Source organism: Leucopleurus acutus, assembly GCF_964270905.1.
Source record: "Leucopleurus acutus genome assembly, chromosome: 9".
Classification (NCBI taxonomy): Eukaryota; Metazoa; Chordata; class Mammalia; order Artiodactyla; family Delphinidae; genus Leucopleurus; species Leucopleurus acutus.
In genome coordinates, this window is record NC_139144.1 from 102,292,540 (window position 1) to 102,318,134 (window position 25,595).

General features: G+C 62.9%; 2 protein-coding genes across 2 annotated transcripts in view; one reads left to right on the forward strand and one right to left on the reverse strand.

Annotated features, from left to right (window-relative positions):
* Positions 1–435: 435 nt before the first annotated feature.
* Positions 436–5,181, reverse strand: LOC309966218 (zinc finger protein 467-like). The gene is made up of 5 exons (XM_082846191.1): positions 4,844–5,181; positions 2,796–2,871; positions 2,203–2,319; positions 1,278–1,391; positions 436–502 (listed from the first exon to the last, which is right to left on the reverse strand). The coding sequence occupies exons 2-5, from the start codon at positions 2,827–2,829 to the stop codon at positions 495–497; spliced, it is 273 nt and encodes a 90-aa protein (XP_082702317.1). The 5' UTR covers positions 2,830–2,871; positions 4,844–5,181; the 3' UTR covers positions 436–494.
* The window catches only part of LOC309966666 (SCO-spondin-like), a gene marked incomplete at both ends in the record, with an annotated part of 31,155 nt that continues 10,543 nt past the window's right edge, over positions 4,984–25,595 (forward strand). Inside the window, 45 exon segments of the mRNA XM_082846869.1 lie at positions 4,984–5,008; positions 7,417–7,492; positions 8,606–8,707; positions 8,936–9,094; positions 9,422–9,522; positions 9,700–9,784; positions 9,786–9,798; positions 9,802–9,877; positions 10,703–10,816; positions 11,042–11,282; positions 11,781–11,925; positions 12,758–12,893; positions 13,516–13,658; positions 13,664–13,738; positions 13,740–13,946; positions 14,144–14,309; positions 14,544–14,665; positions 14,667–14,779; positions 15,573–15,762; positions 15,884–15,978; positions 16,209–16,334; positions 16,336–16,454; positions 16,783–16,918; positions 17,557–17,665; positions 17,667–17,756; positions 17,877–18,004; positions 18,057–18,127; positions 18,130–18,171; positions 18,511–18,550; positions 18,552–18,663; positions 18,780–18,871; positions 18,937–19,106; positions 19,313–19,546; positions 19,754–19,975; positions 20,306–20,635; positions 21,226–21,381; positions 21,479–21,570; positions 21,655–21,877; positions 22,009–22,161; positions 22,274–22,684; positions 22,788–22,992; positions 23,523–23,655; positions 23,785–23,911; positions 24,733–24,825; positions 25,154–25,372. Coding sequence (XP_082702995.1) covers positions 4,984–5,008; positions 7,417–7,492; positions 8,606–8,707; positions 8,936–9,094; positions 9,422–9,522; positions 9,700–9,784; positions 9,786–9,798; positions 9,802–9,877; positions 10,703–10,816; positions 11,042–11,282; positions 11,781–11,925; positions 12,758–12,893; positions 13,516–13,658; positions 13,664–13,738; positions 13,740–13,946; positions 14,144–14,309; positions 14,544–14,665; positions 14,667–14,779; positions 15,573–15,762; positions 15,884–15,978; positions 16,209–16,334; positions 16,336–16,454; positions 16,783–16,918; positions 17,557–17,665; positions 17,667–17,756; positions 17,877–18,004; positions 18,057–18,127; positions 18,130–18,171; positions 18,511–18,550; positions 18,552–18,663; positions 18,780–18,871; positions 18,937–19,106; positions 19,313–19,546; positions 19,754–19,975; positions 20,306–20,635; positions 21,226–21,381; positions 21,479–21,570; positions 21,655–21,877; positions 22,009–22,161; positions 22,274–22,684; positions 22,788–22,992; positions 23,523–23,655; positions 23,785–23,911; positions 24,733–24,825; positions 25,154–25,372 — 6,217 coding nt within the window.

Consider the following 25,595-nt stretch of genomic DNA (forward strand, 5'->3'; position numbering starts at 1 on the left):
ATCAGTTCCAAACAGCTATTTATCGTACTGTGATGTCGCTTTCATTTTCACTGTGCCACTCTTCTGCTGAAGAACCACCAATAGCTCCCTATTATTTAGAGGATAAAGTAAGTTCTAGCTGCATCTGAGGCTCACGCCAACCTAGTCCAACTCTCTTAATACTCCCAGGCATAAACCCCTCACTTCAGGCAAGCTGGTTTTCTGTAACCCCAGTCACATGTCAACTTCCCTAGTTCGAAGTCTCTTAGCCTAGAATGTTTTCCCATCCTCTACCCTCACCTCATCCAAGCTGGAGTCTACACCTCTCTCAATATGCAGCACAAAACCTTTGAGATCCAGCGCACGAGGATCTCATATAAACACTTAAGTGCTGACACTTTTACGCTTCCTTGTGACGTGCCTTTATTGTTATTTGTTCTTTTCATTCTTTATCCTGGCTCATATTGGTATCAGATTTCAGTTTCTGGAGGGCAGACATCTTGTGTTCTGTTTCTTTATGCGCCTAATGAAAATGAGGGTTGCCACCATGTACTGAGTGCCAACTGCAGATGAAGCACTGTATACGCTCTCTCACAAACCTGCACAAAAACCCCTGTGCACAAGTGAGTCTTATTTCTCGTGAACAAGCTGAGGCTCCTCTAGCCTATCCAAGATCGCTCAGGCAAAAATTGTGGAGCAAGGATTCAAACCAGGACTGTGTCACTCTAGAGCCCCTCTCTTCCCGCTCTCCCTAACACAGCCTGGACCTAGTGGGCACGAAATAAGCCCTCGTGGCGTAAGTGACATCACTCAGGCAGAAGGGGATAAAGCTGGTGGTAGTGGAAGGAAGTGACGGGTAGGACTGTGGAGAGAGAACGAACTGTCTGATCGCCTTGCGTATGGGGGAGATGCGTCAACTACAACAGATTCGGAGCATCTGCGGAGCACCGAGATCAGTGGAGATTTGGGGGAAGGAGCATGTCTGGGGAGAGACAATGAAAAGGTTGATCAACGCCATGTGGCTTCCTGGGAATCATATTTCAAGCTGTCAATAGGAATGAACTTTGGGGGAGACAGGCTGGGAAGTTAAGGCTTCTGGAGGATGCTGAAGTGAGAGTGTGTTTCTCTTTGGTGGCCAGCCTCTCTGATTCCTGTTGTCTGTGGATGTAGAATTCCCTCTGCGTGCTGAAGCTCTACAGCAGAAAGGTGCCAGGGCCTGATTCATCTTGGGGTGGTAGGGCCTGGGGGGGCTCCCTCCGCCTGGCCCCCTGGTGGGATGGAGCGCTGGGGAGACTCACCTGGGCAGGAGCCCATGGGCTCAGCCTTCCGTGGTGCACATGCCCGGCCTCCTCTGCAGGGAGCTCCAGCTTGTTCAGTGGGGGCACCTTCCTCTGGTCTGGGGGCCTCGCGCCCTGGCAGAGAACAGGCTACCTCAAGGATGCCGCAGACATCAGAGATGGACAGAGCTCCCCACTGGCGCTAGGAAGCAGGGGCTTTTGACACCCCGGTCCCAGCCCCACCGGCAGGATTGCATCCCACATCATACCTGCAGGGGCTGAATTCCCAGCTGCCCCAGGGCAGCCTCAGGCTCCTTCAAGCAGGGCAGCTGCTAAGGCCGTGCAGGTTGCAAGAGCCACAGCTGTGAGGAGTTTCTGGAATATGTGTGTGTAAGATAGTGGAAGCAAGGAAGGGTCCCTGCCCTGAGGCTTACATGAGGCTCCTAGGAGGGGAGATGGGGGACCTCCCAGCCACCAGATGGACTCCAGTTCCAAGGCAAATCATTAGAGGAGATCGGGGTGTCAGAAAGCCAGGTCCACGCCTGCCTTAGGCATCTTCTCGCATCTGCTTAGCTGCCTCCCTCACCTCTTTCCGATCTTACTTTTCTAATGAGGCCTACTTTCACCCCACTATTTACTTCTCCAGCCTGCCCCGCCCCTACCTGCAGTGGTCTCAGACTCCCTCACCCTGCTTTACGCCCCCAAAGCACATAGCCTCTTCTAACACGGGTTATAAGTACTCTTATTTCTACATTTGTTGTCTGTTGACCCTCTGCCCTCACTAGGATTAAGCTCCTGGAAGGTAGGGATCTTTGTCTCCTTGGTCACTGAGGTATCCTGAATATCTAGAATAGCATGGAGCACGTAGTAGGTGCTCAATAAACACCTGATGAACAAAGGAAGGAAGACTGCCCTGAGCCACCTTCCCTGGTCCCCACTTACTTACCTGAGCATTTGCCCAGCGCTCTCTCTTCCCGGGGAGGGGACATCTGTTCCTGGGCATTATGGGACTCTTCCCCAGGCTCACTTTGGGGGGCCATCTCCGGCTGTCCCACAGAGAGTCCTGTTACAGGCAAAAGGATGGGTCCAAGTAAAGCACAAAGTACAGAAGAGGTGATCAAAGATGAGGGGTCTTCCCCTTCCCAGCCCACCCAATGGGTTTTCCCCATGTGCTCAGGAAGGAAGGGTCTCTAACCAGGACAAGGGACAGCCAGGCCCTGCAGTGGCTTGGCCAGGTATTGACCTCAGCCCCCTTGCACTGCGTCAAGGACAGGCGACAGAAGGAAGAGAGAATAGATTTAAATATCCTGGTGTTCTGTGAGTACTAGCACAACCTCCAACATGGACCAGGCATCTTCCTGATGAAACCGAAAAGGATGCTGCCCTAAAGAAAGGCTCCTCGGGTCTCCGGGGTATCAGGGTGGCAACCTCCTGAGGATGCTCTGCTGTCTGAATTAGGGAAGCAGCAGGCGTAGTATGCTCTTGAATCCTCCTATTCCCCTGCCCCCCATCCAAGTTCCTTCAGTTCTGCTGGCTCACCCAGGGACCTGAGGGCCTCGAAGGTCTCTCTCATGGCAACCCAGGATAACTCCTCCTGGGGATCCGGCCACAGACCCTAAGGAGAAATACAACCTTGTTCAGATTCTTCTCAGCTTCCACCTGGGTCCTGGCTCTGCCCAACCTCTCCCCGTCAGCTATCTCCAGGAGCTCCAAAGGTGATGTCCTCAGGTACAGGCGAGGGAAATGAGGGAACGTGGATTTCAGAAAGCAGAGACCTTTGAAGGTGGACCAAGGCGAAGGCCTTGAAGCCGTATCTGAAAGCTAAGCTCAGGTCAGCTCTGGAAATCAGCCTGCCACCCTCACCTGCAGGTCTCTCAGGGCCAGCACCGGCCCTTCAGCGCTCCCCACCCCCCAGGGCCCTTGCCTGGGGGTGTTAGGAATCAATCGATTCTCTGGGGAGAGGGTGGAGGGTGGGAGACCGGAGGGGAGAGCGGGGAACTTCGTCTCCTAGGCCCTCCAGCTGTCATTGCAGTAGCCGGTGAAATAGGAGCCAGCCTAGGGGCGGAGGTGAATATCACTACTGGGCAACTGGTGGGGAGGCCCTCGGAGGAGGGTCCTCACCGGAGGCAGGAATAACTCTGGCTTCACCTCCCCCAAACCATCGCCCCTCCCCCGCGGGGCTTTCCCAGGCTTGGACACCCGGCCCTCAAGCCGCCTTCGCGGCTCCTCCTCCAGCGGATCCCCTGCCCCTCCCCCAGCAGACTCCCCTCCCCCCCAGTCTCTGGCAGCCTTCCCTCCACCCTCCCCTCTCCCGCTCCCTCCGCCTTCCGCCCTCTCTCCCCACGGAAGCTGGCTGGCTCTCCAGCCCCGCCCCCCGCCCCGCCCCTCCGGCTCCTCCCCCTGCCCACAGCCTGCCTGCCAACCCCTCTCGGCCCCCTCGGGTCTGCCCTCCGTAGCCACCGCCCCCCTGACCCTCAGCTGGGGCAGCCTCCGCGGCAGAGCTCCCCTCCCCCTCCCCAGGCTCAGGGCTGCCTTTCCCTCCCCTCCCGGTTCTCCCCCGGCTCCTTCCCCCTCCCCGGCCGCAAACCCTCTCCCTTCCTTTCCCCCTCCTCTTTTCCTTCCTCCCCAACACCGCCCTCCTCCTCCCGGCTCTCCCCTCCCCTCTCCCTCTCCTCCCCCACTCTGGTTTCCTTTCCTCTCTTCACCTCAGTTCCCTTCCCCCCCCCCCGCTCCCCAGCCCTCCTCCTCCTCTCCCCACACCACCCTCTCCCTCCCTCCATCCTTCCCTCCTGCAGCTCTCCTTCCCCTCCGAGGCCCCGTCTCCCTTCCCCCTCTGCCTCCCCAGCGGGCTCTCGCTTCCCTTCCTTCCTGGTCCCCACTCCCCAGAACTGCTCTTCCCCTCCCCCTTCCAGTCCGCCCCCCCACCCGAGCTCCCGCCTAGTCGCCCGGCCCCCCAGCAAGCCTCGGGTCTGAGGCTCAGCGCTCCCTCCGACTGCCTCGCCGGCCCTGCCCCTCCCCGCCCCTGCCTCCCAACCCACCTCCGCGTCCCTCCCCTCCCTCTCCGGTGCTCCGTTCCCCATTTCTGCTCCCCACTGACTTCTCACCCCTCCCAAGGTTTCCTGTCGCCCAGACCCCTCCCACCCCCTCCCCGCCTCCGTCTGTCCCCCGGAGCCCCTTCGCCTGGAGCTCACTACACGTCCCGACGCCCTCCCGGCTCCCGGGCTCACCTGTCAGCGCCCTTCTCGCGCCCCTCCCGAACGCCCGATCCCCGCGCCTCGACTCCCGCCCGTGCCCCTCGGCCCCCTCCCACACTCCCTGCCCCCTCTCCGGAGACGCCCCACTCCCTGCCCTCGGGGGCCTCCCACCCTTTCCCACCTGACTCCCACCCGGACCCCTCTCCCCAGCCCCCGCCCATCCCTCCGGAGGCCGCCTCTCCGCTCTCCTCAAAGCCCTGACCCCCGAGCCGGCCCTCCTCCCCGGTCCCACCCCTCCCTTCTCCGGCCCTCGCCGCTCCTCTGCCCTCGCTCCCCTCCAGCCCCACCCCACCCCTGCTGCGCTCCGGGCGCCCGCACCCCCGGGGCTGTCACCTGCGCCGCACGGGCGGTGGCTGCGAGTGCGGGTGTGGCGGGGAAGCGGCGGAGCGCCCGCCCTGGGCGCCTCCACGGTCTCCCCGCTGCCGCCCGGACCCCGGCGCCCCGGCCTCCTGCCCCCGCGGGCTCGGCTCGCGATGGCGCCCGCCGCCTGCAGTCCGGGTGCGGACTGCCCGGAGACTGACAGACTGACAGCCCCGAAACTTCGCGGGGAGGGGAGAGGAAAAGACGCGGAGGGAGCGGGAGCGGGGAAGCGGCGCCCGGGAGGAGGAGGGGAGCGAGGAGGCGGGAGGGGGCAGCGGGGCAGCCAGTGGGGGAGGTCGGGGACAGGGTGCCCAGGAGTGGAGAGGGTGCCCAGCGGGTTAGGCGGGCAGGTGAGGGTCTGGAGGAACGACGGCCCGCAGTAGGTGATGGAAAGTGGGAGCTAAGGACGGGGGAGGGGAAGGGGTGGGGGGAGAGGAGTGCGGGGGAAGGGGTGGAGGAGGGAGAGGAGGCAAGGAGGAAGGGCACTCGGGCTGCGAGGGAGGGTGCCGGCAGGCGCGGAGGGAGGAGCCAGGGGAAAGGTGGAGCGCGGGGCGTCGGGGGGCGGTGTGGAGTTGGGGGGAAGAGGAGGGGGCCTGTTAAGGGGAAGGGAGCTAGTGTCTGCGCTGCTGTCTTTGAATCGCAAGTGTCCGGCGGAATGTGTCTGCGCCGCGCTCCCGCGGCGGGATCGAGTCCCCGACTGTCGGTCGGTGGGGTCGGTCTGGGAACCTGCGGCCCTGCCCCCGCTCTCCACCCTGATCCCACTCGGCTCCACCCAGACCCGTAGCCCCCCGCCCCCCACCGATCTTAGACCCACCGCGGGAGCCGGGTCCCTTGGGGGCGGTGAGGAGAGCCCGAAGGAGACCAGGCTGGGCCCCAGTGCCTGCTAAGAACGTGATCTTCGAAGTAGAAATTGGGATGGGGGCTTTGAACCAGGTCACCTGGGAAAAGGCAGGGCTGGCGAGGAGGCGTCGGGGGGGAGGCCGGAGTTGGATGGGGTGAAGACTCCCCGGGGCGGCATCCAGGGGAGCCGCTGCTGACGAGAGGGCAGAGTCCCCTGGGCGTGGTGGGGAGCGGATCCTCCCACCCGGCTGGAAACCTCTGCCAGTCGGGTGTGGAGGGGTGCCCTCAGCCCTCAGACATCCCTGTCCCTGGTTGTGACGTTTCTCTTCAGCTTTGCCACTTGGGCGCCCCAACCCCTGAAAGCTCCCCGTACCCCGTCCTCCTCCATCTAAAATGTGGGCTGGCTACTCCAGGCCCCCCTCTCTAATCTCTTTCTCCAGTCTCCTCTGGGCTCTAGCTTCCTCCCTCCTGGTTACCCCAGGCCCCCCTCTCTAATCTCTTTCTCCAGTCTCCTCTGGGCTCTAGCTTCCTCCCTCCTGGTTACCCCAGGCCCCCCTCTCTAATCTCTTTCTCCAGTCTCCTCTGGGCTCTAGCTTCCTCCCTCCTGGTTACCCCAGGCCCCCCTCTCTAATCTCTTTCTCCAGTCTCCTCTGGGCTCTAGCTTCCTCCCTCCTGGTTACCCCAGGCCCCCCTCTCTAATCTCTTTCTCCAGTCTCCTCTGGGCTCTAGCTTCCTCCCTCCTGGCTACCCCAGGCCCCCCTCTCTAATCTCTTTCTCCAGTCTCCTCTGGGCTCTAGCTTCCTCCCTCCTGGTTACCCCAGGCCCCCCTCTCTAATCTCTTTCTCCAGTCTCCTCTGGGCTCTAGCTTCCTCCCTCCTGGTTACCCCAGGCCCCCCTCTCTAATCTCTTTCTCCAGTCTCCTCTGGGCTCTAGCTTCCTCCCTCCTGGCTACCCCAGGCCCCCCTCTCTAATCTCTTTCTCCAGTCTCCTCTGGGCTCTAGCTTCCTCCCTCCTGGTTACCCCAGGCCCCCCTCTCTAATCTCTTTCTCCAGTCTCCTCTGGGCTCTAGCTTCCTCCCTCCTGGTTACCCCAGGCCCCCCTCTCTAATCTCTTTCTCCAGTCTCCTCTGGGCTCTAGCTTCCTCCCTTCTGGCCTCTTTAGAGGGAAGGATGCGACTTGTATTTCTCCCAATCCACGTGTGGCTTTTCCGGGAGGGGTGGGGATGACTCGGTGTGAAGAGCAGCCTCCCCTGGCTTCCACACCCCATCACCTGGAGGGGACACCAGGGCACAGCGAAGCACAGCATGCAGCAGGGGCACATCAGCATGTGTTGATGCTTAGGATGAGGGGGACAGGAACAGGTGGTGCCTGGAAGAGCACAGGGTGCCTCGGAATCAGCTGTGGAGGGCTCTTCTACCTTCTGTATGGGCTGCTTCAGCCGCTCAGTGTCTGGCCTGGTCATCGGGCTGCAGGACGGCCCTGGGAGCAGAACACATCACTGTGTGCCAGGATGGGGCACAGGCACCTCGGTCTGTCCTTGTAAGACCTGCAGTGCGAGTGTGTGTTAGGTGCCAGAGGGAGAGTGTCCAGGTGTGCATGTGTGAGAGGCTGGGAACAGCTGGGTGTCCACGGCCTGACCCTGGACCTTTCCGAGGACCCCCTCCGAGAGCTCCCTGAGGGATTCACTGCGCCTTCTCCTGGCCCAGGACCAAGGGTCGGCCTGGAAGAATGCCTGGCAGGGCTCTGGTTCCCGGCAGCCCCCCCCAACCCTGCCCACCACAGGTGGGGTGACTGTGTGGGATGCCTGGAGGCACGTCAGGTTTAGGGGTTGGAGGGTTACAGGATCTGAGGCTCAGGCCACATTCCAGCCTGGGTGTCCTCGCAGCTGGTAACCGGTAACCAGGATGTAACCAGGATTCCCCTGGGGAGCGAGCTGCTGCCCAACCCTCTTCCAACCAGATGGTCTGCTCAGATTATCCCATCCGGTTGCCCTGCCCCAAGGGCTGGGGGAGCTGGCTGCAGGCCCCTCTGCCCCCTGCCCCCCACACTTTCTAGCCCAGGCACTCCTCCCTGAGGCTGGCTCTCCTTCCCCTATCTGGGCTTCCTGGTTCTGGATCCCAGGGACCCTAGGAGAGCAGATGGACCCCGCCAGCCACAAATGATCACCCTCAGTAAGAAGTAAGACCGCACAGAGGGAAGGGCGCATGTCACCCCCCTGTCCGCAAACAGTCCAATTGCCCTGGAAACCCCATTCCTTCTGCTCACTGACCCTCGTTTCTGGAGTGCTTGGCAGGAGAAGCAGGAAAGGGACAGGGGAGAGGATCGTACACTCAGGATTTGAGGGCTGGAAGGCCGTGGCCCTGTGACTCTTAACACTATTGTGGGGTCACGGCCCCCCTTGAGAATCTAATAAAAGTTATGGAACTGTCATCAGAAAAACATGCACACACACAATTTCAAAGTATTCGTGGAGCCCCTGTCCCACCTGTGATTCCCCGGGAGGCCCCTGAGGTTTTTACTAGTAAGGAAATTGAGTCCCAGAAAGAGAGTGTGGCTTGCCCCTGTCCACGTTAATTGGTGGTAGGGCTTGAGAGTGTACTCTCAGGGACACACGGACCCCCCATCACACACATACACACTCACTCACTCACACACACAGGAAGGGGATTGTTTCCAGGGAGAGCTGGCCTCAGCTGGCCTCTGAGGGGATTGAGTGATGTGCAGGCAGGTCCAATCTGGTTTTGGGCAGCTGGGCATGGGGCTGAGATAACACCTCCCCTGTGCCACGGGCCTCATGCTCGCTGTCTCAGGCCGCCTTGGACACACTGACCCCAGGCTGCAGTAGCAGCAGTGTGGGGCTGGGGAGGCCAGCCCCAGCCTCTGCTCACCTGCCAGAGCATTGGCTCCCCAAAGCCCCACAGCCCCCAAAGGTGACCTGGGGGTCGCCATGCTGCTCCCTGCCCTCCTCTGTGGGACGGCATCGGCACTGGCTAACAGGTAAGCAGCCCACCCTGGGGCTCCTCGGACTAAGATCCTTCTCCTCCTGCCGCAGGCCCAGGCCCCTCTGGGGCAGCCAGACTCCTTCCCGCACCCCCTTCTCTCAGCCTGCGTAACTTAGCCTCCCCCTCAGCTAACTAACTCTACACGGGGAGTGGGGTCACAGGATAGGGCCTCCCGGACAGATGCGGACAGTGGCCGCAGCTGTCGCTCCCTATCTGTGGGCAGGCGGTGGTGTGAGTGGACAGAGACCATCCTGGTGGAGGAGGAAGTAACCCCCCGTCAGGAGGACCTGGTGCCCTGCACCAGCCTCCATCATTACCAGCGCCGGGGCTGGCGGCTGGACTTGACCTGGAGTGGCCGTGCGGGGCTCTGCCCCATCTACAAGTGAGTGACATGGAGGCTGGGCTACCTGCCGAGCAGGAGAGCGCCGTGGGGTGACATCCTTAGAGTAGGGGAGGACTGAGCGGTGACCTGGAGAAGCGGGCATTTGGGAAGCAGGTCGTGGGTGGGCTCCAGAGGGGCGGAGGGTGGGGGTGGGGGATGAGTGGGCACTTCCGTGGGCAGCGCAGGGAGAGTCATGATGCCTGCTCCCCGTGCCCCCCCTTCAGTCCGCCTTCCCGAGATCATTCTCGCTTTGGAAATGGAGACCAAGAAGGGAAAATTACACGATAAAGCCTCTCAGAGAGTAGGTGACCAGACTGAATGTCCCAGGCCATTCCCAGGGATGGGGCTGAACACCAACATCTTCTCCCCTCCCCCTACCTGGTGGACCCAGGCCCCCGGAAACCAGGCCTGCTGCATGGAACCTGACGGTGAGGGCTTGCTGCCCAGGCTCGGGGCGGGGGGGGGGGCACCCACTGCGCCCTGGGTAAGCGCCTGAGATTAGCCCAGATCCAGGGTTGCCTGGAGGTGGCAGTCCGCCTGGGGAGGGAAGTCCGGTCCAGGCTGACCGTCTGGCTCTGCCCATTCTCTCTTTCTACCCACCACAGCCCTTGCCGAAGCCAGCCTTGAGGGCCACTGCTTTGCCACATGGCTGTGCCAGCCGAGGGCAGGCTCAGCTGACGCTTCTGTGGGGCCTGGAGGAGTGCTGAGCCTGGCCTTGGGGACACAGCTGGCGGGACGGCCACTCCCAGCCCTGCCACAGCTGCTCCAGCCACGAACTCCCTGGTGGGTCCACAGACCCCAGCCTGCGGGAAAGGCACAGCCCCGGCCGTCACCTGCTCCCCTGACAGGCAGTTAGAATTCTTTTATTTTTTAATTATTTATTTATTTATTTTTGGCTGCGTTGGGTCTTCGTTGCTGCACATGGGCTTTCTTGTTTTTAGTTGCAGCGAGTGGGGGCTACTTTTCGTTGCGGTGCGCAGGCCTCTCATTAAGGCGGCTTCTCTTGTTGCAGAGCACGGGCTCTAGGCACGCGGGCTTCAGTAGTTGTGGCACATGGGCTCCGTAGTTGTGGCTCGCGGGCCCTAGAGCGCAGGCTCAGTAGTTGTGGTGCACGGGCTTAGTTGCTCCGCGGCATGTGGGATCTTCCCGGATCAGGACTCGAACCCGTGTCCCCTGCATTGGCAGGCGGATTCTTAACCACTGCGCTACGAGGCTGCAGCCCAGGATGTGTGCCATCAGTTGCTGGACGGTCCATGCAGGGAATGCCATGCCCAGGTACGGGTGGGGGTGGAGGTAGCATCAGGCACTGGAGGGGTGGGAAGGGGGAGTGCTGGGGAGCTGCCAAACGGGGCACCTGGTCCAGGCACCAAATTGCTTTGGGCCGTCGGTCAGGGCGCCCCCTCTGGGAGGCTCCTATATATTATCTCTAAGGTCCCTTGCAGTGTTCACCTGTTTGGTTATAAACCAGGGCGTTTTGGAAGCAAGAGGAGGGAGGCGCTGATGAGTACTGCAGAAGGCTGGTTGGCTGAGGGGCTGTCCCGGTTCGTCAGGTGCCCCCTGCTGAGTACCACGAGGCCTTCCTCTTTGCCTACCGTGCTGGGGCCCCAGCGGGCAGTGGGCGGGAGGAGCGGCTGGAGGCCGCGTGCCCCACCTTGGCCAGCTACGCCCAGGATCGTGCGGCGCGACGCATCCACGTGCGCTGGAGGAAGCCCGGCTTCTGCGGTAGGGCTCCCGCCTGTCCCTCTGTGCACAGCCTCTGGCCTCCCCACCCTGTGGAACTGGGAACTGACCGAGGGCCGTCACGTGGCTCCTGTTTCCTGAGGGGTCCGTCACCCCCTGAGCGCCCCTCTCGGGGGGCTGCCAAGGCCTGCTGGCTCTCCAGCGGCAGCGGGATCTGAGGGGAGGAGGCAAGCTCCTTGGGCCTCACAGCCACTCCTGTGCCCGCAGAGCGCCTGTGCCTAGGGGGCCGGCTGTGCTCGGACTGCGCCTCGGCCTGCCCGCCCAGCTGCTCGGCAGTGGGCGAGGGGGGCGAGGGGTCCTGCGGGGAAGAGTGCGTGAGCGGCTGCGAGTGCCCGCCCGGCCTCTTCTGGGACCGCGCCCTCTGTGTGCCTGCCGCCCGCTGGCCCTGCTACCACCGACGCCGGCGCTACGACCCCGGTGACACCGTGCGCCAGCTGTGCAGCCCGCGGTGGGTCCACGGGCCTTGCTGGCCTGTTCGCTCGGGTTGGAGGCTCCCTGGTCCCCTCTGATCCCTCCCTTATGCTATCTCCTCAACCTGCCTCCCTTCTGGGGCCTCCCTCACAAGAGACCTGTGACCTCTCAAGGCATAAGTGACGGCCCTGCTTAAAAACCTAGCCGGTGACCTCCATCAGTTGACCTCTAGTGCTAACGGGGAGAAGGGGGTGCTGGGGGAGGGAGGGACCAGGGTTTTGGGGGGGTAGGAGGGCGTCTCCAGCTCGGTCCCTCCCCCTCCACCCCCTCCACTCCACCCCCCACCCCCTCACCAGTCCACCCCCCACCCCCTCTCCACTCCACCCCCACCCCCCTCCACTCCACCCCCACCCCCCTCCACTCCACCCTCACCCCCCCTCCACTCCACCCTCACCCCCCCTCCACTCCACCCCCACCCCCCGCCTCCGCCGTGGGGCCGATCCAGAGCGCGCTCTCCAGTCCCTCGCGCCCACAGCGTTGGCCAGGACAGCCGCTGGCTCTGCGCGCAGGCGCCGTGCCCCGCCGAGGGCGCGGTGGGCGGGGACGGGCATTACCTCACCTTCGATGGGCGGAGCTTCTCTTTCCGCGGCCGCGCAGGTCGCCGCTTCAGCCTGGTGCAGGTGTCCAGAGGACCAAGTCCGGGAGCGGGGTGTCGTGCCAGAGCGGGGGCTCTCGCAGGGGTGCTATGGGGGAGAAGGGACTGTAAGCAAACCACTAAATAAACAGAACACACAGTCGTCCAGGGAAAAGCTGAGAGAGAAACGACTCTGGAGGGAAGATGGCAGCCGCAGACCCACAAGCCTGCCCTTTGGGTTCTTGCCTCCTCCTTAGGTTCCTGTGAAAGTCCCGCCGTCATCGCCACCCCAGCCCAGGGGCCCAGAACAAAACCCAACCTCACGGTCCTTTCTCACACACGGGACAGCTGGACTTGTCACACGCTACTTCCTGTAAAACAACCCCAGGGGAAATGAGGGTCCTCCTTCCTCCCAGCCCTCCCCCAATAAAGTTAGGTGACTTCCCAGCTCCAGGCCCAGGCCACCTTCTTACACACATAGGCACAAACAGGAGCTCGCACGTGACATGCTCACACGTGTGCACATAGATTTAGCGTGTGTGTGTGCACGGGCACACAGAGATGAGCGTACATACCCACAGGGAGGAGGGAGAGGAGACATGTTGCCCAAACATGCACACACACACCTCCACATGCGGGTGCACGCGAGCACGCACACACACACACACACACACACACACACACACACACACACGTCACATATGCCAGCCCTTGGTGAGGGTTAAGCCCCTTACCTCACAGAGTCTGGCTGGCTGGCAGGCGGTCAGCGTATGTGCTGCGTGGAAGCTGCCCCGATGTGCGCCGTTGGTGACCACTAGAACAGGAGCTGCTCTCAGGGTCTGCCCCACCGCCACCATGTTCCTCACCATCGGCCCCAGGACTTCGTAAAGAGGCCGCTACTGACTGTACTGGAGCACGGGGACTGCAATGCTGGGAGCTGCCTCCACGCCATCTCGGTCTCCCTGGGGGACACCCACGTCCAGCTCAGGGACTCAGGTGGCCTCAGCTCTCAGGGTACCTACCTACCAGGCCTTCTGCTCCTAGCAGCCCTCTGGAGTGTGGCTCAGGCCCCAGGGGCCTCCTGTCATCTCTCCTCTCCCTGTGGACTTGGACTCTGTCCAGCACCCTCCATCCACACTGCCCTGTGGTTCCTGAGCCCAACTCTCCCGCGACTCCCTCAGCCCAAATCACTGCCTCAACTTCCGCCTCACTCTGCCATCTCTGAAGCAGACATAAAGTCCTGTGGAAATTTCCCAAGGCATCTTCTGCCCCATCCTGAGGGGAAAATACAATTCATAATGTTCTGAGGGATCTGAAAGGCCTCTTGGGGTGAGCGAGGCAGGCAGGCCCCTCCCAGCTCTGGACAGCCAAGGCCCAGTCCCAGCCCCTCCTGCACACTGACTCCAAGGGCAAAGGCAAAGTGGGTGCGAAGGGTCATGTGGGGGTTGTAGGTGGGATGCATGACCTCCCAGGGATCACTCCAGTTCCCCTTGCTCAGGGTGGGCAGCCCACCATGACACAGGCCCTCCCCCCTCCTACCCCAGGTCCTTCCCCTTCTCACAGTCCCATCCTGCAATGTGCCCTCCCCCCACCGTCATCAGCCCAGCCCAGCCCTTTGGGGGTGGCCCCCTCACAGACCCCCTATTGCAGGAGCAGTACTGGTGGACGGGCAGGATGTGGTCTTGCCCTGGAGCTGCCCTGGGGGCCTCAGTGTCTCCCGGCGCCTCTTACACTTTCCTGCTGCTGCGCTGGCCTGGGGCCCGCGTCCTCTGGGGAGCGTCTGACCCTACATCACCCTGGACGCCCGCCATGCCCTCCAGGTGTGCCAGAGAGCGGGTGAGTGGCTGGGCGAAGCCACAGAGGGCCTGGAACCAGCAGGATGACTTCCTGACTCCTGCTGGCAACGTGGAGACCAGCATTGCCGCCTTTGCTAGCAAGTTCCAAGTGGCAGGCGAGGGAAGGTGCCCCTCGGAGGACAGCGCCCCACTTTCCCGCTGCAGCACCCACACTCAGCGTCACATTTTCGTGGAGGCAGCCTGTGCCATCTTGCATGGCCCAGTCTTCCAGGTAGCCAGCTTGGGGGCACTCCTCCAGTTTGCACCTGTAAAATGGGGTCAGCACCTGCCCTGCCCTCCTCCTGGGCTACCGGGAGGGCCCTGGTGCTGTGCCAGGACTGCTGAGCACTGGGAGGTGGCAGTGGGGACCAGAGAAGACAGGGGAATCCGTGCGGGAGGAGCCGACCCCCTTCCTCATCTCCCTCCAAGGAGTGCCATGGGCTGGTGGACAGGGCACGGTTCCACCTGCACTGCTTGGCACCTGTGTGTGGCTGCACCCACGGCGGGGACTGCCTGTGCCCCGTGCTCGCTGCCTATGCTCGGCACTGTGCCCAGGAGGGTGCCCTGCTTTCCTGGAGAGACCAGACCCTCTGCCGTGAGTCTGCTCAGCCGGCCAGCCCCATCCCCAGGCTCTTTCTTCCAGCACCTTCTAGGAATGGCTCAGTGGGATCCAATGGCTTTGCAGCAGGGGAGGGTCCCCAGAAGGACCTCTGACCTTGGCAGTTTGCTGGGTTTGCCTTCTTTCAGAGACGTAGGAACTGGCGGGTTCGGAGGGGTGGGCAGAGCAGCAGTGGCAATGCCCGTGACCTGCATGCATCTCTGTGCCCAGCTGTCCTGTGTCCTGGTGGCCAGGAGTACCAGGAGTGTGCCCCAGTGTGCGGTCGGAACTGTGGGGAGACTGAAGGCTGTGGGGAGCTGGGCAGCTGTGTGGCCGGTTGTAATTGCCCCCCTGGGGCTGCTTTGGGACCCTGAGGGCCAGTGTGTGTCCCCCGGCTCATGCCCCTGCCAGCTTGGGGCCCATCGCTATGCCCCTGGCAGTGCTACCATGAAGGACTGCAACCACTGGTAAGAGCACACACCTGTGAGGGGAGGCAAAAAGCTTGGGGGTGAAGAGGTGGAGCTTAGAGAAAAGGGGCCGGGGATGTAGCTCTGTGGGTTCCGGGCCGATGGCATGCAGAATGACAAAATGCTGATAACTTGCCCTCAGTTGTGGAGCACTTCAGGGTCTATAAAGCACTTTCACGTATATTACCTTATTTAATCTTACTTAATTCTTACAATAACCTAGTAAAGTAGGAAGAGAAAGAATTGTTCCCATTTTGCAGATGAGGAAACTGAGGCTTGGATAGGCTAAATAGCCTGCAGAGTCACATAGCTTGTTAATGATGAAGGACTAGAACCCAGATCTCTGAATTCCAGGTGAGTGTGGTCCAGAGGCTCTTCAATGGGTTAGGAAGTAAAGGCAAGTTACAGACCTACAGGGGCTGTGCCAGATTCAGGCTTTGGTGGGTGAGAGTGAGACTTCAGTGAAATCCTTTTCCTACCTGTGCTGGGAGTAGGGTTGTTCAACATCTCTGCCCCTCCCCAGAGCCCAGAGAATGGCCTCTATTCGAGTTGGGGCAGGAAAGGGTGACAGTGTCTATCCCAGGTATGGCCAGGTGCTGGAAACACTTCCTGTGCTTGTGACAACTGGGGTCGGGGGTGAGACGCTCAGGTCTCCAGTGTCAGAGCTGGATTTTCCCTCAACATTAGGGGCTCCAGACCCCTGGGATCCTGAGGCTCTCCCAGGGCAGGTCGGGGGCCTGGAAGTGAGTCTGGGTTTGGGCCTGGCCCTTACCTGCCTCCCCACCTCTGGCAGCGTCTGCCAGGAGAGGGGCCTGTGGAATTGCACTGCTCAACGCTGCGCCCCACCACGGGCATTCTGCCCCCGTGGGCTCGTCTACGTCCCTGGTGCCTCCCTCCTCACCTGTGACAGCCCCAGTGCCAACGGCTCCTGCCCCGCAGGCAGCATGGGGGGCTGTGTCTGTCCCCCAGGAGCCGTGCTGCTGGTAAGTCCTGGAGGGGGCTACCCGAACCAGAGCTCTGCCCTGACCCCTGCCTGTGTGTAACTGGTGTGGGGGGGGATCAGGCAGTCCGCCAAGGAGCCCTTTGTCCCCGGCCTCTGCTCAGGATGAGGGCTGCGTACCTCCCGAGCTCTGTCCCTGCCGTCACGGTGGGCAGTGGTACCCGCCCAACGCTGCAATCCAGGAGGACTATAACATTTGGTATGCCCAGCCCGTGACCTGTAACCCTGTGACCTAGTGACCCCTGGCTAGGGGCTGGGGTGATGGTGGGTGCGATATCCAGACTGGCCTGGACAACCGGAGTCCTCAGCATCTCTCCAAACTGAGGGTCTGTCTGGAGTTGCTTGGAATCTGGACCGGCTGCCTCCCCTGGATACAGTTCCAGGTCCCTGTCTTCGTGAATCTGCCTCCCCTCTCCCCGTTGCCCACAGGGTGTGCCAGGGTCGGCAGTGGCACTGCACGGGCCAGCGGTGCGATGGACGGTTCCAGGCCTCCCACTATGTGACGTTCGATGGGCTGGCCCTCACCTTCCCCGGGGCCTGCGAGTATCTGCTGGTGTGGGGCCAGCGGCCGTTTCACAGTCTCTGCCCAGGACCTGTCCTGCGGGGCCAGCGGCATCACCTGCACCAAGGCGCTGACCGTGCGCCTGCAGAGCACCGTTGTGCACATGCTGAGAGGTGGCTGCGACATTGAAGGGTGACGTTGCCAGGGAGGGGCACCCCAGGTGGCATCACAGCTCTGCGTGGGTAGCTGAGGTCTGGGGTTCCCCGTGTCTCCCCACTGCTAGCCAGCGGTGCAGCGGGGCTGGCGTCTCTTCTCTTGGCTGGGAATCATAATTCCGGAAGGCTCCATGAAATTAAAGCCCAGAGAGGTCTAATGACTAGCCCCAGGTCACACAGCTAGAGAAGCAAAGGAAAGGTTGGAGGGGAGGCTAGGAGGGCCTCGTGGGGATCTTGGAGCCCCTTTATTCCAAGGCTGAGTCTGAATGTCTCTCTCCCTCCACAGGCCAGGCAGTGACAGTGAATGGGGTAGGTGTAACGCCCCCCAAGGTCTACACGGGCTCCGGGCTGAGCCTGCGCCGTGCTGGCCTCTTCCTGCAGCTCGCCACCTGCCTGGGCCTCACCCTGCTCTGGGATGGAGGGCAGCCCCCGCCCCCAGCCATCTGACCCCCACCCCGAAGCTCCCCACAACTCTTACTCCTTCTCATGTGTGGTCAGAGTCTCCAAATTATGTTTTCATAATTATATTTTTCTTCATTATGAAAGCAATACCTCCTCACCAAAGAAACAGTTTAAAAATACCAAGTTTTAGAGAAGAAATAAAAATACATTTCCTGACATCCCACCACCCAAACCCAAGCAGTTGGCGATTTAGAAATAACCGTTACTGAGAAATCAAAGGAGAGCAAAATAACCCCCACTGTGGGAAAAAGTCGCCTGCACGGAGGCCTCTGGGGCTGGTGGGTGTCACAGGCCGTCCTGGAGTCTGGAATCCTGCCCTTTGGAGAATTTCCCTACCCCCTCCAACCTGGGTTTAGTTCGGAAAGTAAGCTCTCACTTCTTGCCCTTAGCCCCTCAAAGGTAGGTCTCTTCTATCCCCACCAGTCATCACCCCCGAAAGAGGGAGTCAGCGCCCCCTGGTGGGTGGTGGTACTTACCTGGGAAGGTCAAGCAGGCCCACATAATAGGCACCTAGGTCTTCCCCCAGCCCCCTGCCCTAAAGAAGGCCTCCGGGGTCCTGTCTCCACAATCCTTCCCCCTGCTGCCCTCTCCGTCCGGGCACCCGGGTCCTTGTGCAGCTGTCCCCCGAGTTCCGCGGCCGGGTGGCTGGGCTGTGTGGAGACTTTGATGGAGACGCCAGTAATGACCTTCGGAGCCGCCAGGGAGTTCTGCCTGGAGCCCACGGCTGAACTGGCTGCCCACTCCTGGTGCCTCAATCCTCTCTGCCCCGAGCCAGGGGACCTGCAGCACCCCTGTGCCGTGAGGATGGGCAGGAAAGGGGGAAGCGAGGAGGGGCAGCTGCGGAAACCCGGGGTGGGGGGGTTCGAGAGGCTGGGTGCTGCGGAGGAGTCTGGCTGGTCCACCGTGGTGTGCCCGCAGGTGAACACCCACCGGGCCGGCTGGGCCCGCGCCCGCTGCGGGGTGATGCGGCAGCCGCTCTTTTCCCGCTGCGGTGCGAAGGTGCCCCCAGAGCAGCACTTCGAGTGGTGTGTGCGTGACACCCGCAGGTGAGAGGAGCAGGCCTGGGGAAGGGCTGGGCCCGAGCGCTCCCTCCCTCAGATGTGATTCAGGGGGCGACTGTGAGTGTCTCTGCTTGGCCATCGCCACCTACGCAGACGAGTGTTCCCGGCACGGCACGGGATCCACGTGCGCTGGCGCAGCCAGGAGCTCTGCCGTGAGTGCCCCACCCTGGGTCCCGGATGCCCAGTCCCACCACACGTTCAGCTCCTTCCAGGATACTTCTAGCCTGAGAGCCAGCCGTTCATTCATTCAAGGGCGAATACGTGTGGAGTGCTTACTGTGCGCCAGCCACTTCCCTAGATGAACCAAACGCGATGAAATTGCGGCTCTGTGGAGCGTGCACGTGGCACATAGCCTCGGGAGGCGCTCGGCAGGAGTCTGCGCCACGCACCCCCGTGCCCTCCTGAGTGTCGCTCAGGCTGGCTCGCCTGCTGCTGTTGCACCCTGGTGCCCTTGCACCTCAGGGACCCAAGCCTCTTTCCTCTCCACCCAGCTCTGCAGTGTGAAGGGGGCCAGGGGTATGAGGCCTGTGGCCCCATGCGTCCCCCCCCCAACCTGCCATGACTACGGTCCTGAGCCTGGGTGGCACTGCCAGGCCGTTGCCCGTGTGGAGGGCTGCTTCTGTCCTGAGGGGACTCTGCTGCACTGTGTGTAGGGTCAGAGTGGGCAGAGGGGAGGGGCCCACAAGGCCATGGTGACAGGGCTGGCACAGAGGGCTGCCGCGCCCCTTTTGCCAGAGCCCTGCCCTCTGTGATCTCAGGAAGAGTCTGCCTCGAGCCGGCTTCCTGCCCCTGCGAGTGGCGAGGCAGCTTCTTCCCCCCGGGCACCGTACTGCAGAAAGACTGTGGCAACTGGTGAGTGGCGGGCCTGGGGGGAGCCCTGTGCCCTGGGCTGGCTGAGCCCAGGACACTGTCCTCAGCACGTGCCAGCAAAGTCAGTGGCTTTCTGGGGATGACGGTAGCCGCGGGGAGGAGCCGGTGCCGGGCTGTGCGGAGGGAGAGGCCCCATGCCAGGAGGGCGGGCACTGTGTGCCCCACGGATGGCTTTGTGACTACCAGGATGACTGTGGCGATGGCTCAGACGAGGTGGGTGAGTGTCCCGGGTGGCAGTGGCCGAGTGACGGGTTAGTCCTTGAAAGTGTAACGGAAGCATGTGTCCTAGGGCGGCTTCCTAAGCTGCCGCTCCTGTTACCAGCAGCTGCGACCTGTGGGCAGGGCTGTTCTGGTTTCTGGGTTTGGGGGCTTCTCTGGGACCCTTCGTCGGCATCCTCAGCCTGCCTGCCCTCCCCATACCAGGCTGTGACACCCCAGGCCGTGGGGAGGGGCAGACGTCTTGCAGCTCCGGCCACTGCCTGCCCCTGGCCCTGATCTGCGATGGGCAGGACGACTGTGGAGACGGGACGGATGAGCAGGGCTGCCCGTGCCCCCAGGACTCACTGGCCTGCGCTGACGGGCGCTGCCTGCCCCCCGCCCTGCTCTGCGATGGGCACCCTGACTGTCCGGACGCTGCTGACGAGGAGTCCTGTTGGGGTTAGCGGTCCCTACCCCGGACTCCAGTCCACCAGCCGTCCCCTTCTGAGAGACCCATCTTGTGGGTCCCCACCTGTCTGCCTCCCCTCCTTCACCAATCCAGCTTCCAGCTGAGAAATGGACACCTGTGGGTGTGTGAGTGAGGGCACCCCAAACAGTGAGGAGAAGGGGCAGCACCCTGGGACCAGCGCCTTTCTCTGGCTACAGGGCAAGTGAACTGCACCCCTGGGGAGGTGTCCTGCATCGATGGTGCCTGCGTGGGGACCATCCACCTGTGTGATGGAATCTGGGACTGCCCAGATGGAGCCGACGTGGGGCCAGGGCTCTGCCCGCTCCTCTCTCTGCCCACTCCCCCAGCTGGTACCTTGCCTGGCCCCTCTGCTGTCTCCAGGGAGACTGCACCTACTCCTCAAGTCAGCGTCAGCCCCGGTGAGTCTCCTGGAGGGAAGGGGGTGAGAAAATGGGGTCTGGAGGCCTGGAAGGGAGGGGACAGCACCTCAGAGGGAGGCCTTGGGGCAGATGCTGGGGGTGGGAAGGAGCAGGGCCCAGACTCAGCCTCCTGGAGACACCGGAATGAAGGAAGTGAAGAGCGTTTGCGGGGGACTGAAAGAGTCCAGACTTTATTCCCAGAAGTTCAAGGCCCCCCGTTAAACCGACTGGCGTCTAATGGGAATTCTTGGATGCGGCAGGAGAGCCTTTGGAAAACCAGTAGGGCAGCAAAAAGCGGGAGCGGCTGGACTTGGGGAGGGCCGGGCGCAGGTAGGGGGCCGGAAGGGCCTGGAGGGGGAGCGGAGCCAGAGGCGGTGGAAGGGCCCGGCGGCCTGCAGGCATCCCCGGGCGCCCCGCCGGGGTGGAGCGCGGAAGCCCCCGCAGCGCCGCCGTGCGGCCTCTTCGCGAGCGGCGGCAGCGGCGAGTGCGCCCCGCGGGGCTGGCGTTGCGACGGCGAGGACGGCGAGCACGGCCGCGACCGGCCCTGCGCGCCGCACCTCCCGCCCTGCGCCCGCGGCCCGCTCTGTGTGACCCCCGCGCAGCTGTGCGACGGCGCCCCACACTGTCCCCACGGCTCGGACGGGGACCCCGGCGCCTGCGGTTCGGGGTGGCGCTCGCTAGAGAGCGACTTAGGTCTGGGGGCCGCCGAATCTGAGCGAGTTTTGTCCTCCTTGAATCTTTTCCTGGAAACTCTCTTTGAACACTCTTGCCCGCCCGCCCAGCCCCGGGGGAGAGAAGAAAGGGCTTTTGTCTTTGCCCGTGTGGAGGGCTGCTTCTGTCCTGAGGGGACTCTGCTGCACTGTGTGTAGGGTCAGAGTGGGCAGAGGGGAGGGGCCCACAAGGCCATGGTGACAGGGCTGGCACAGAGGGCTGCCGCGCCCCTTTTGCCAGAGCCTGCCCTCTGTGATCTCAGGAGGAGTCTGGGCTGGATGCATTAGAGGGTGGGCAGTGAGTGGCTCTGCCGCAGGTGGTGGGGGGCAGTTTGGGGGGGCTCCCCCAGTTTCTCCCTACCAGGCCTGGGGGTCCCCTCTGTGTCCCCGCGAGTCAGACCTTCACGGCCTGGCCACCTGGTGGCGGCTGGGCGCTGTCCACAGGCCCCATCTCCTCCCCGTGGCCTGCCCCTCCTGGACCCCTCACAAAGGGGTCTGAGCCAGGCTGTGTCCCCTGAGGGCTTTGCCTCATACCCCCAGCCCGTGCCTCCGGCTGCCCCGCCCTCCTCTGCAGCCTCCTGCCCCCCTGCGGCAGCCTCTTCCCCTGTGGTTTGGCTCCCCAGCTGTGCCTGAACCCTGAGCGGCTCTGCGATGGGCTCCCCGACTGTCCGCAGGGCGAGGATGAGCTGGGCTGTGGTAGGCACACTGTTCCCCTGATGGAGGCCACGGCTGGCGGGGGCCTGGGAGGTGACTCTCACTCCCACCTGCCTGTTTTCTCTCCTCTTCCCTTCAGAGGGGCTGCCAGTCCCAGGAGGCCCCAACAGGACAGGGCTTCCCGGCCCAGAATACTCCTACCCGGATGGCCTCTGCCTCGGTTTCCAGCTGGTGAGGGTGGGGAACGGGTGGTGCGGAAGGTAGAGCCACTGTGCCCCCAAAGCGAAAGTCGCCCTGACCCCGTTCCCTCCCCAGGTGTGCGCCGGGCAGCCTGACTGTGAATTGGCGGGGCCCTCCTGGGAAGAGCAGTGCTGTGAGGCCTGGGGCCCCTGGAGCCCATGGGCGTCGTGCAGCCAGATGTGCAGGCCCGGGGTGCAGGGCTGCAGCCGCCGCTGCTCCCCGCCCAGTCTCCCGGTGCTGCGGCACTGCCCGGGCCCCGAGCACCAGACTCAGGCCTGCTTCACGGCAGCCTGCCCAGGTGCGGGGTCCTGGGCACCAGGAGGCCAGTGGGGTGGGCGGGACCTACAGAGAGCCCGCGGGAGGAAGGCACTGGTCCCCGGCCCAACCTCACGGCCCACCTCCCCACCGGTCGGCCCTTTCTCCTCACAGTGGACAGTGAATGGACCTCCTGGTCTCCCTGGTCCCCATGCTCTGAGCCATGCAGGGGCACTATGGCCCGGCAGCGGCAGTGCCGCCCACCCCGGAACGGGGCCCACACCTGTGCCGTGCTGCCTGGGGCCCCTCCCAGCACCCGCCAGACCAGTGAGTGGACGGGAGGAGGGCAAGGTGGGTGAAGTGTGGAGGGGCTGCTGGTGGGCGGCTCGTCCCTGAAGGGGACCCACCCTCGATGACCTCTGGTTCGGCTTCATCTCAGGACCCTGCCCTCAGGACGGCTGCCCCAATGTCACCTGCTCCAGGGAGCTGGTGTTCCATCCCTGTGCCCCTTGCCCTTTGACCTGTGATGACATCTCTGGTCAGGCCGAGTGCCCCCCTGACCGCCCTGCAGCAGCCCAGGTAAGGGAGCTCTGGGCCTGGGGTACGGCGGGCATGTCTGCCGGGACCGAGCTCTCCGCAGAGAAGCCTCGCCCTGGGCCTTCCCTAGGCTGCTGGCGCCCCACAGGGCAGGTGCTGGGTGACGAGGGGTGGTGTGTGTGGCCGCGGCAGTGCCCCTGCCTGGTGGACGGCACCCGCTACTGGCGCGGGCGGCGCGTCAAGGCCGACTGCCGGCTCTGCATCTGCCGAGATGGACGGCCCTGGCGCTGCCGGCCCAACCCAGATGGTGCCGGTGAGGCCCCCCCGGCCCTTCCTGAGGGGCCTCTGGTCTCCTCCCAGACCAGCCGGCGGAGCACCCTGCCCTGCTGTGGCCCTGACGCTTGGCCCTCCCTCAGTGAACTGTGGTTGGTCATCCTGGTCTCCCTGGACCGAGTGCCTGGGCCCCTGTGGGAGCCGCAGCATTCAGTGGTCCTTCCAGAGCGCCAACAATGCCCACCTCGCTGGCCGAGGTCGCCAGCGCTGGGGCATCCACCGCAAGGCCCGCAGCTACTGCACCCGCCAGGGACCTGCGGGGACCTTGACCTCACCTCCAGCTCCCACGTGGGAAGCCACCTGTGCTCAGGGTGCTTCCACGGGCACCATGGACCCCAGATAAGGACCCCCGCACTCTGTGCCCCTATTAATCTAAACACCAGGACTCCCAGCGCATCTTTGGGGATCCCTGGCCTTCTCCTGCATCAGTTTTATGCCCTGGAGGTCCAAAAAGGGGGTGCAGGGGGCCCACAAGTCCAGGGACGGGTATGGGCCCTCTGGTTTGCACCTTGTGCCTCTGGAGGTACCTGGGTGAGGCTTGTAGGCGGAGTAGCCACAGCCGCCTGTCCAGTCCCCTCTGGGGCCGCTCCACTGGCATAGCTTCTTCCAGACCCCTCGCTTGGGCCAGCTGCAGTTTCTCGGGTTCGGGGTGGGGTCGGGGTGACGGGGTGACCAAGTGTCCCCGTTGGCCCAGGACTTTCCAGGTTCTATCACTGAAAGTCCTGAGTCCTGGGAAACCCCTCGCTCCGGGCAAAACAGGATGGGGCGGTTGCCTAGCTGAGCCACTCAGCAGGTGAGGGGCGGCCCTCCCTCCCCAGGTGCCAGCCGAGGCCCCGCGAGGGTCCGCCGAGTCGGGGATCGCTGGCGAGAGGGCCCCTGCAGGGCTGCCAGTGTCTGCACGGCAGCATGTCACGCAGCTCCCACTACTGCCCGCTGGGCAGCTGCTCCCAGGCGAGGGGGGAGCAGGGGCCCTGGGGCCAGGGCGGCGGGGGCGGGGCGAGGTGTGTAGAGGCCAGGGTCGCAGGTCGGGCCAGGTCGGTGGCCAGTTCAGCACGTCTGGCCTGACTCTTGTGCCCGCAGGACTGGGTTCTGGTGGAGGGAGTGGGAGAGTCATGTTGCCACTGTGTCCTGCCTGGTTGGTGGGTCTGCGGGGTAGCAAAGGGGCCCCAAGGGGAGGAGGGTGGCGAGGACTCAGAGCGAGCCACAGGTGACAGCGCCGAGTGGGGGGCACCGGCTACCCCAGCCTCAGGGTGATGGGAGCCTGGGTCCTGGATGCTGGGGAAGGAAGGGGCCCTCGGGTGGGGCTGGGGGGAAGAGCGCTCGCTTGTCTCTGCTCTCCTAAGGCCAGGCCTCAATCTCTGCCCGCCTCCTCTGACCTTTTTGGGGTTTTGCATCCCCTGTGAGGTCACCCTTGAGGACACTTTCTTTTCTCTGGTTCTGCTGGGCCAGATCTGGTTCCTTCCCTGTTCCCACTAAGAGCAACCATAACAAAGTTGGGCTTTTCAAGAGCATCTTTACTTGGAAACTGAATTATAAATAAAACAGGAAGATACAAAGGCTCAGAAACTGATGTGCCTTTGGGTCCAGATTCCATATCTTAAAAGTGCACCCATAGGCTGCTGAGGTTAGGAGAGAGCCCGCACGCACAGTTGTACAGGTGGTTCACTGCACAAGTTACGTGGCGAGTGGGGGCTAGGCTCTAGCCTGGAGGACCGCTTCAATCCAGAGATGCCCTTTTCTCGTGCCCACAAGGGTACCCAATTAGCGACAGCAGCCCTGGATTAGGAACTGCAGCCGCTCGGTCCTGGCCCCTGAAGTGGCTTTGGACTGGTGGTTTTATTCTACGTTAAGTATTCAATGGAAGTGAAAACCCCCAACTCACAACAAGGGAAAGAGGATGGGCTTTTCCAGCTGGGGAGCTGTTCTCAAAGCTCCTGGGAAGTCGTGGGCGAGAAAGTGCCCCAGGAAGTGGAGAGAGGTCAGGGAGCTGGGCCAGGGGCTGGTGTGAGCCTGGGTCTCCCCACACAGGAGACAATCCCACGGTCTGCCACATGGCCCCTCCAGCCCCAAGCCCCCAGATCGGGGCCCCTCTGATCACCTACATTCTGCCTCCCCCCAGAGGTAAAGGGCCACGGGCTACCGTAGGGCGGAGGGAGGATGTTGCCCAAGGGCTGTCCAACCTGGGAGGGCAAACAGGATCGCTGGGCTATACCTCTTGCTCCCATGGGGAGGATGGTTTGCCTAAGCATCTAGACGTCATCCCGGCCTAAGTTGCCTCTGCATCCCTGCCTTTCCTGAACCAGCCTTCTGTCCCTGTTGACACCGCAAGGTCCACTGTGTGGGCCCTTCAAATCCCCCAACTCCCCTCGTGCCTTCCTATCTATGCCCCTAGCAGGCTCCTGCCAGCCTCTGCCCTCCCCCAGCTCCAGCCCCTCTCTCATGCACCCAGATCCCTGCTATTCTCCCCTGGGCCTGGCCCAACTCCCCGAGGGGAGCCTGCATGCTTCTCCCCAGCAGCTGGAGCGCCCCACCTGGGCTGCCATCCTAAGGCCTCCCACGGAGGCACCTGGGCAGCAGGGCTGGAGCCCCGTAGAGGAAGCTTATACTCAGTGGCACGCCCAGCCCCCCTACTTGCAGCTGGACCTGCTACGGCCCTGGAACCTCACTGGTGCGTGGGGAGGGGGCAAGGGCTGGGGGAGGAGGTGGCAGACGGTGGATGGAGGTAGCGGTGGCGTTGGAGGTTGGTGGGCTGGGGTAGTGTTCACTCTGACCCCTGTCCCTCCCCCCAGACATCGTGCTCATTTGACTGATGGGAGGACTGAGGCTCAGCTGGGAGAGGCGATTTATGATGGAACTAGAGCCTGGAGTGGGGGCGTTCTGCGTTCTCCTTC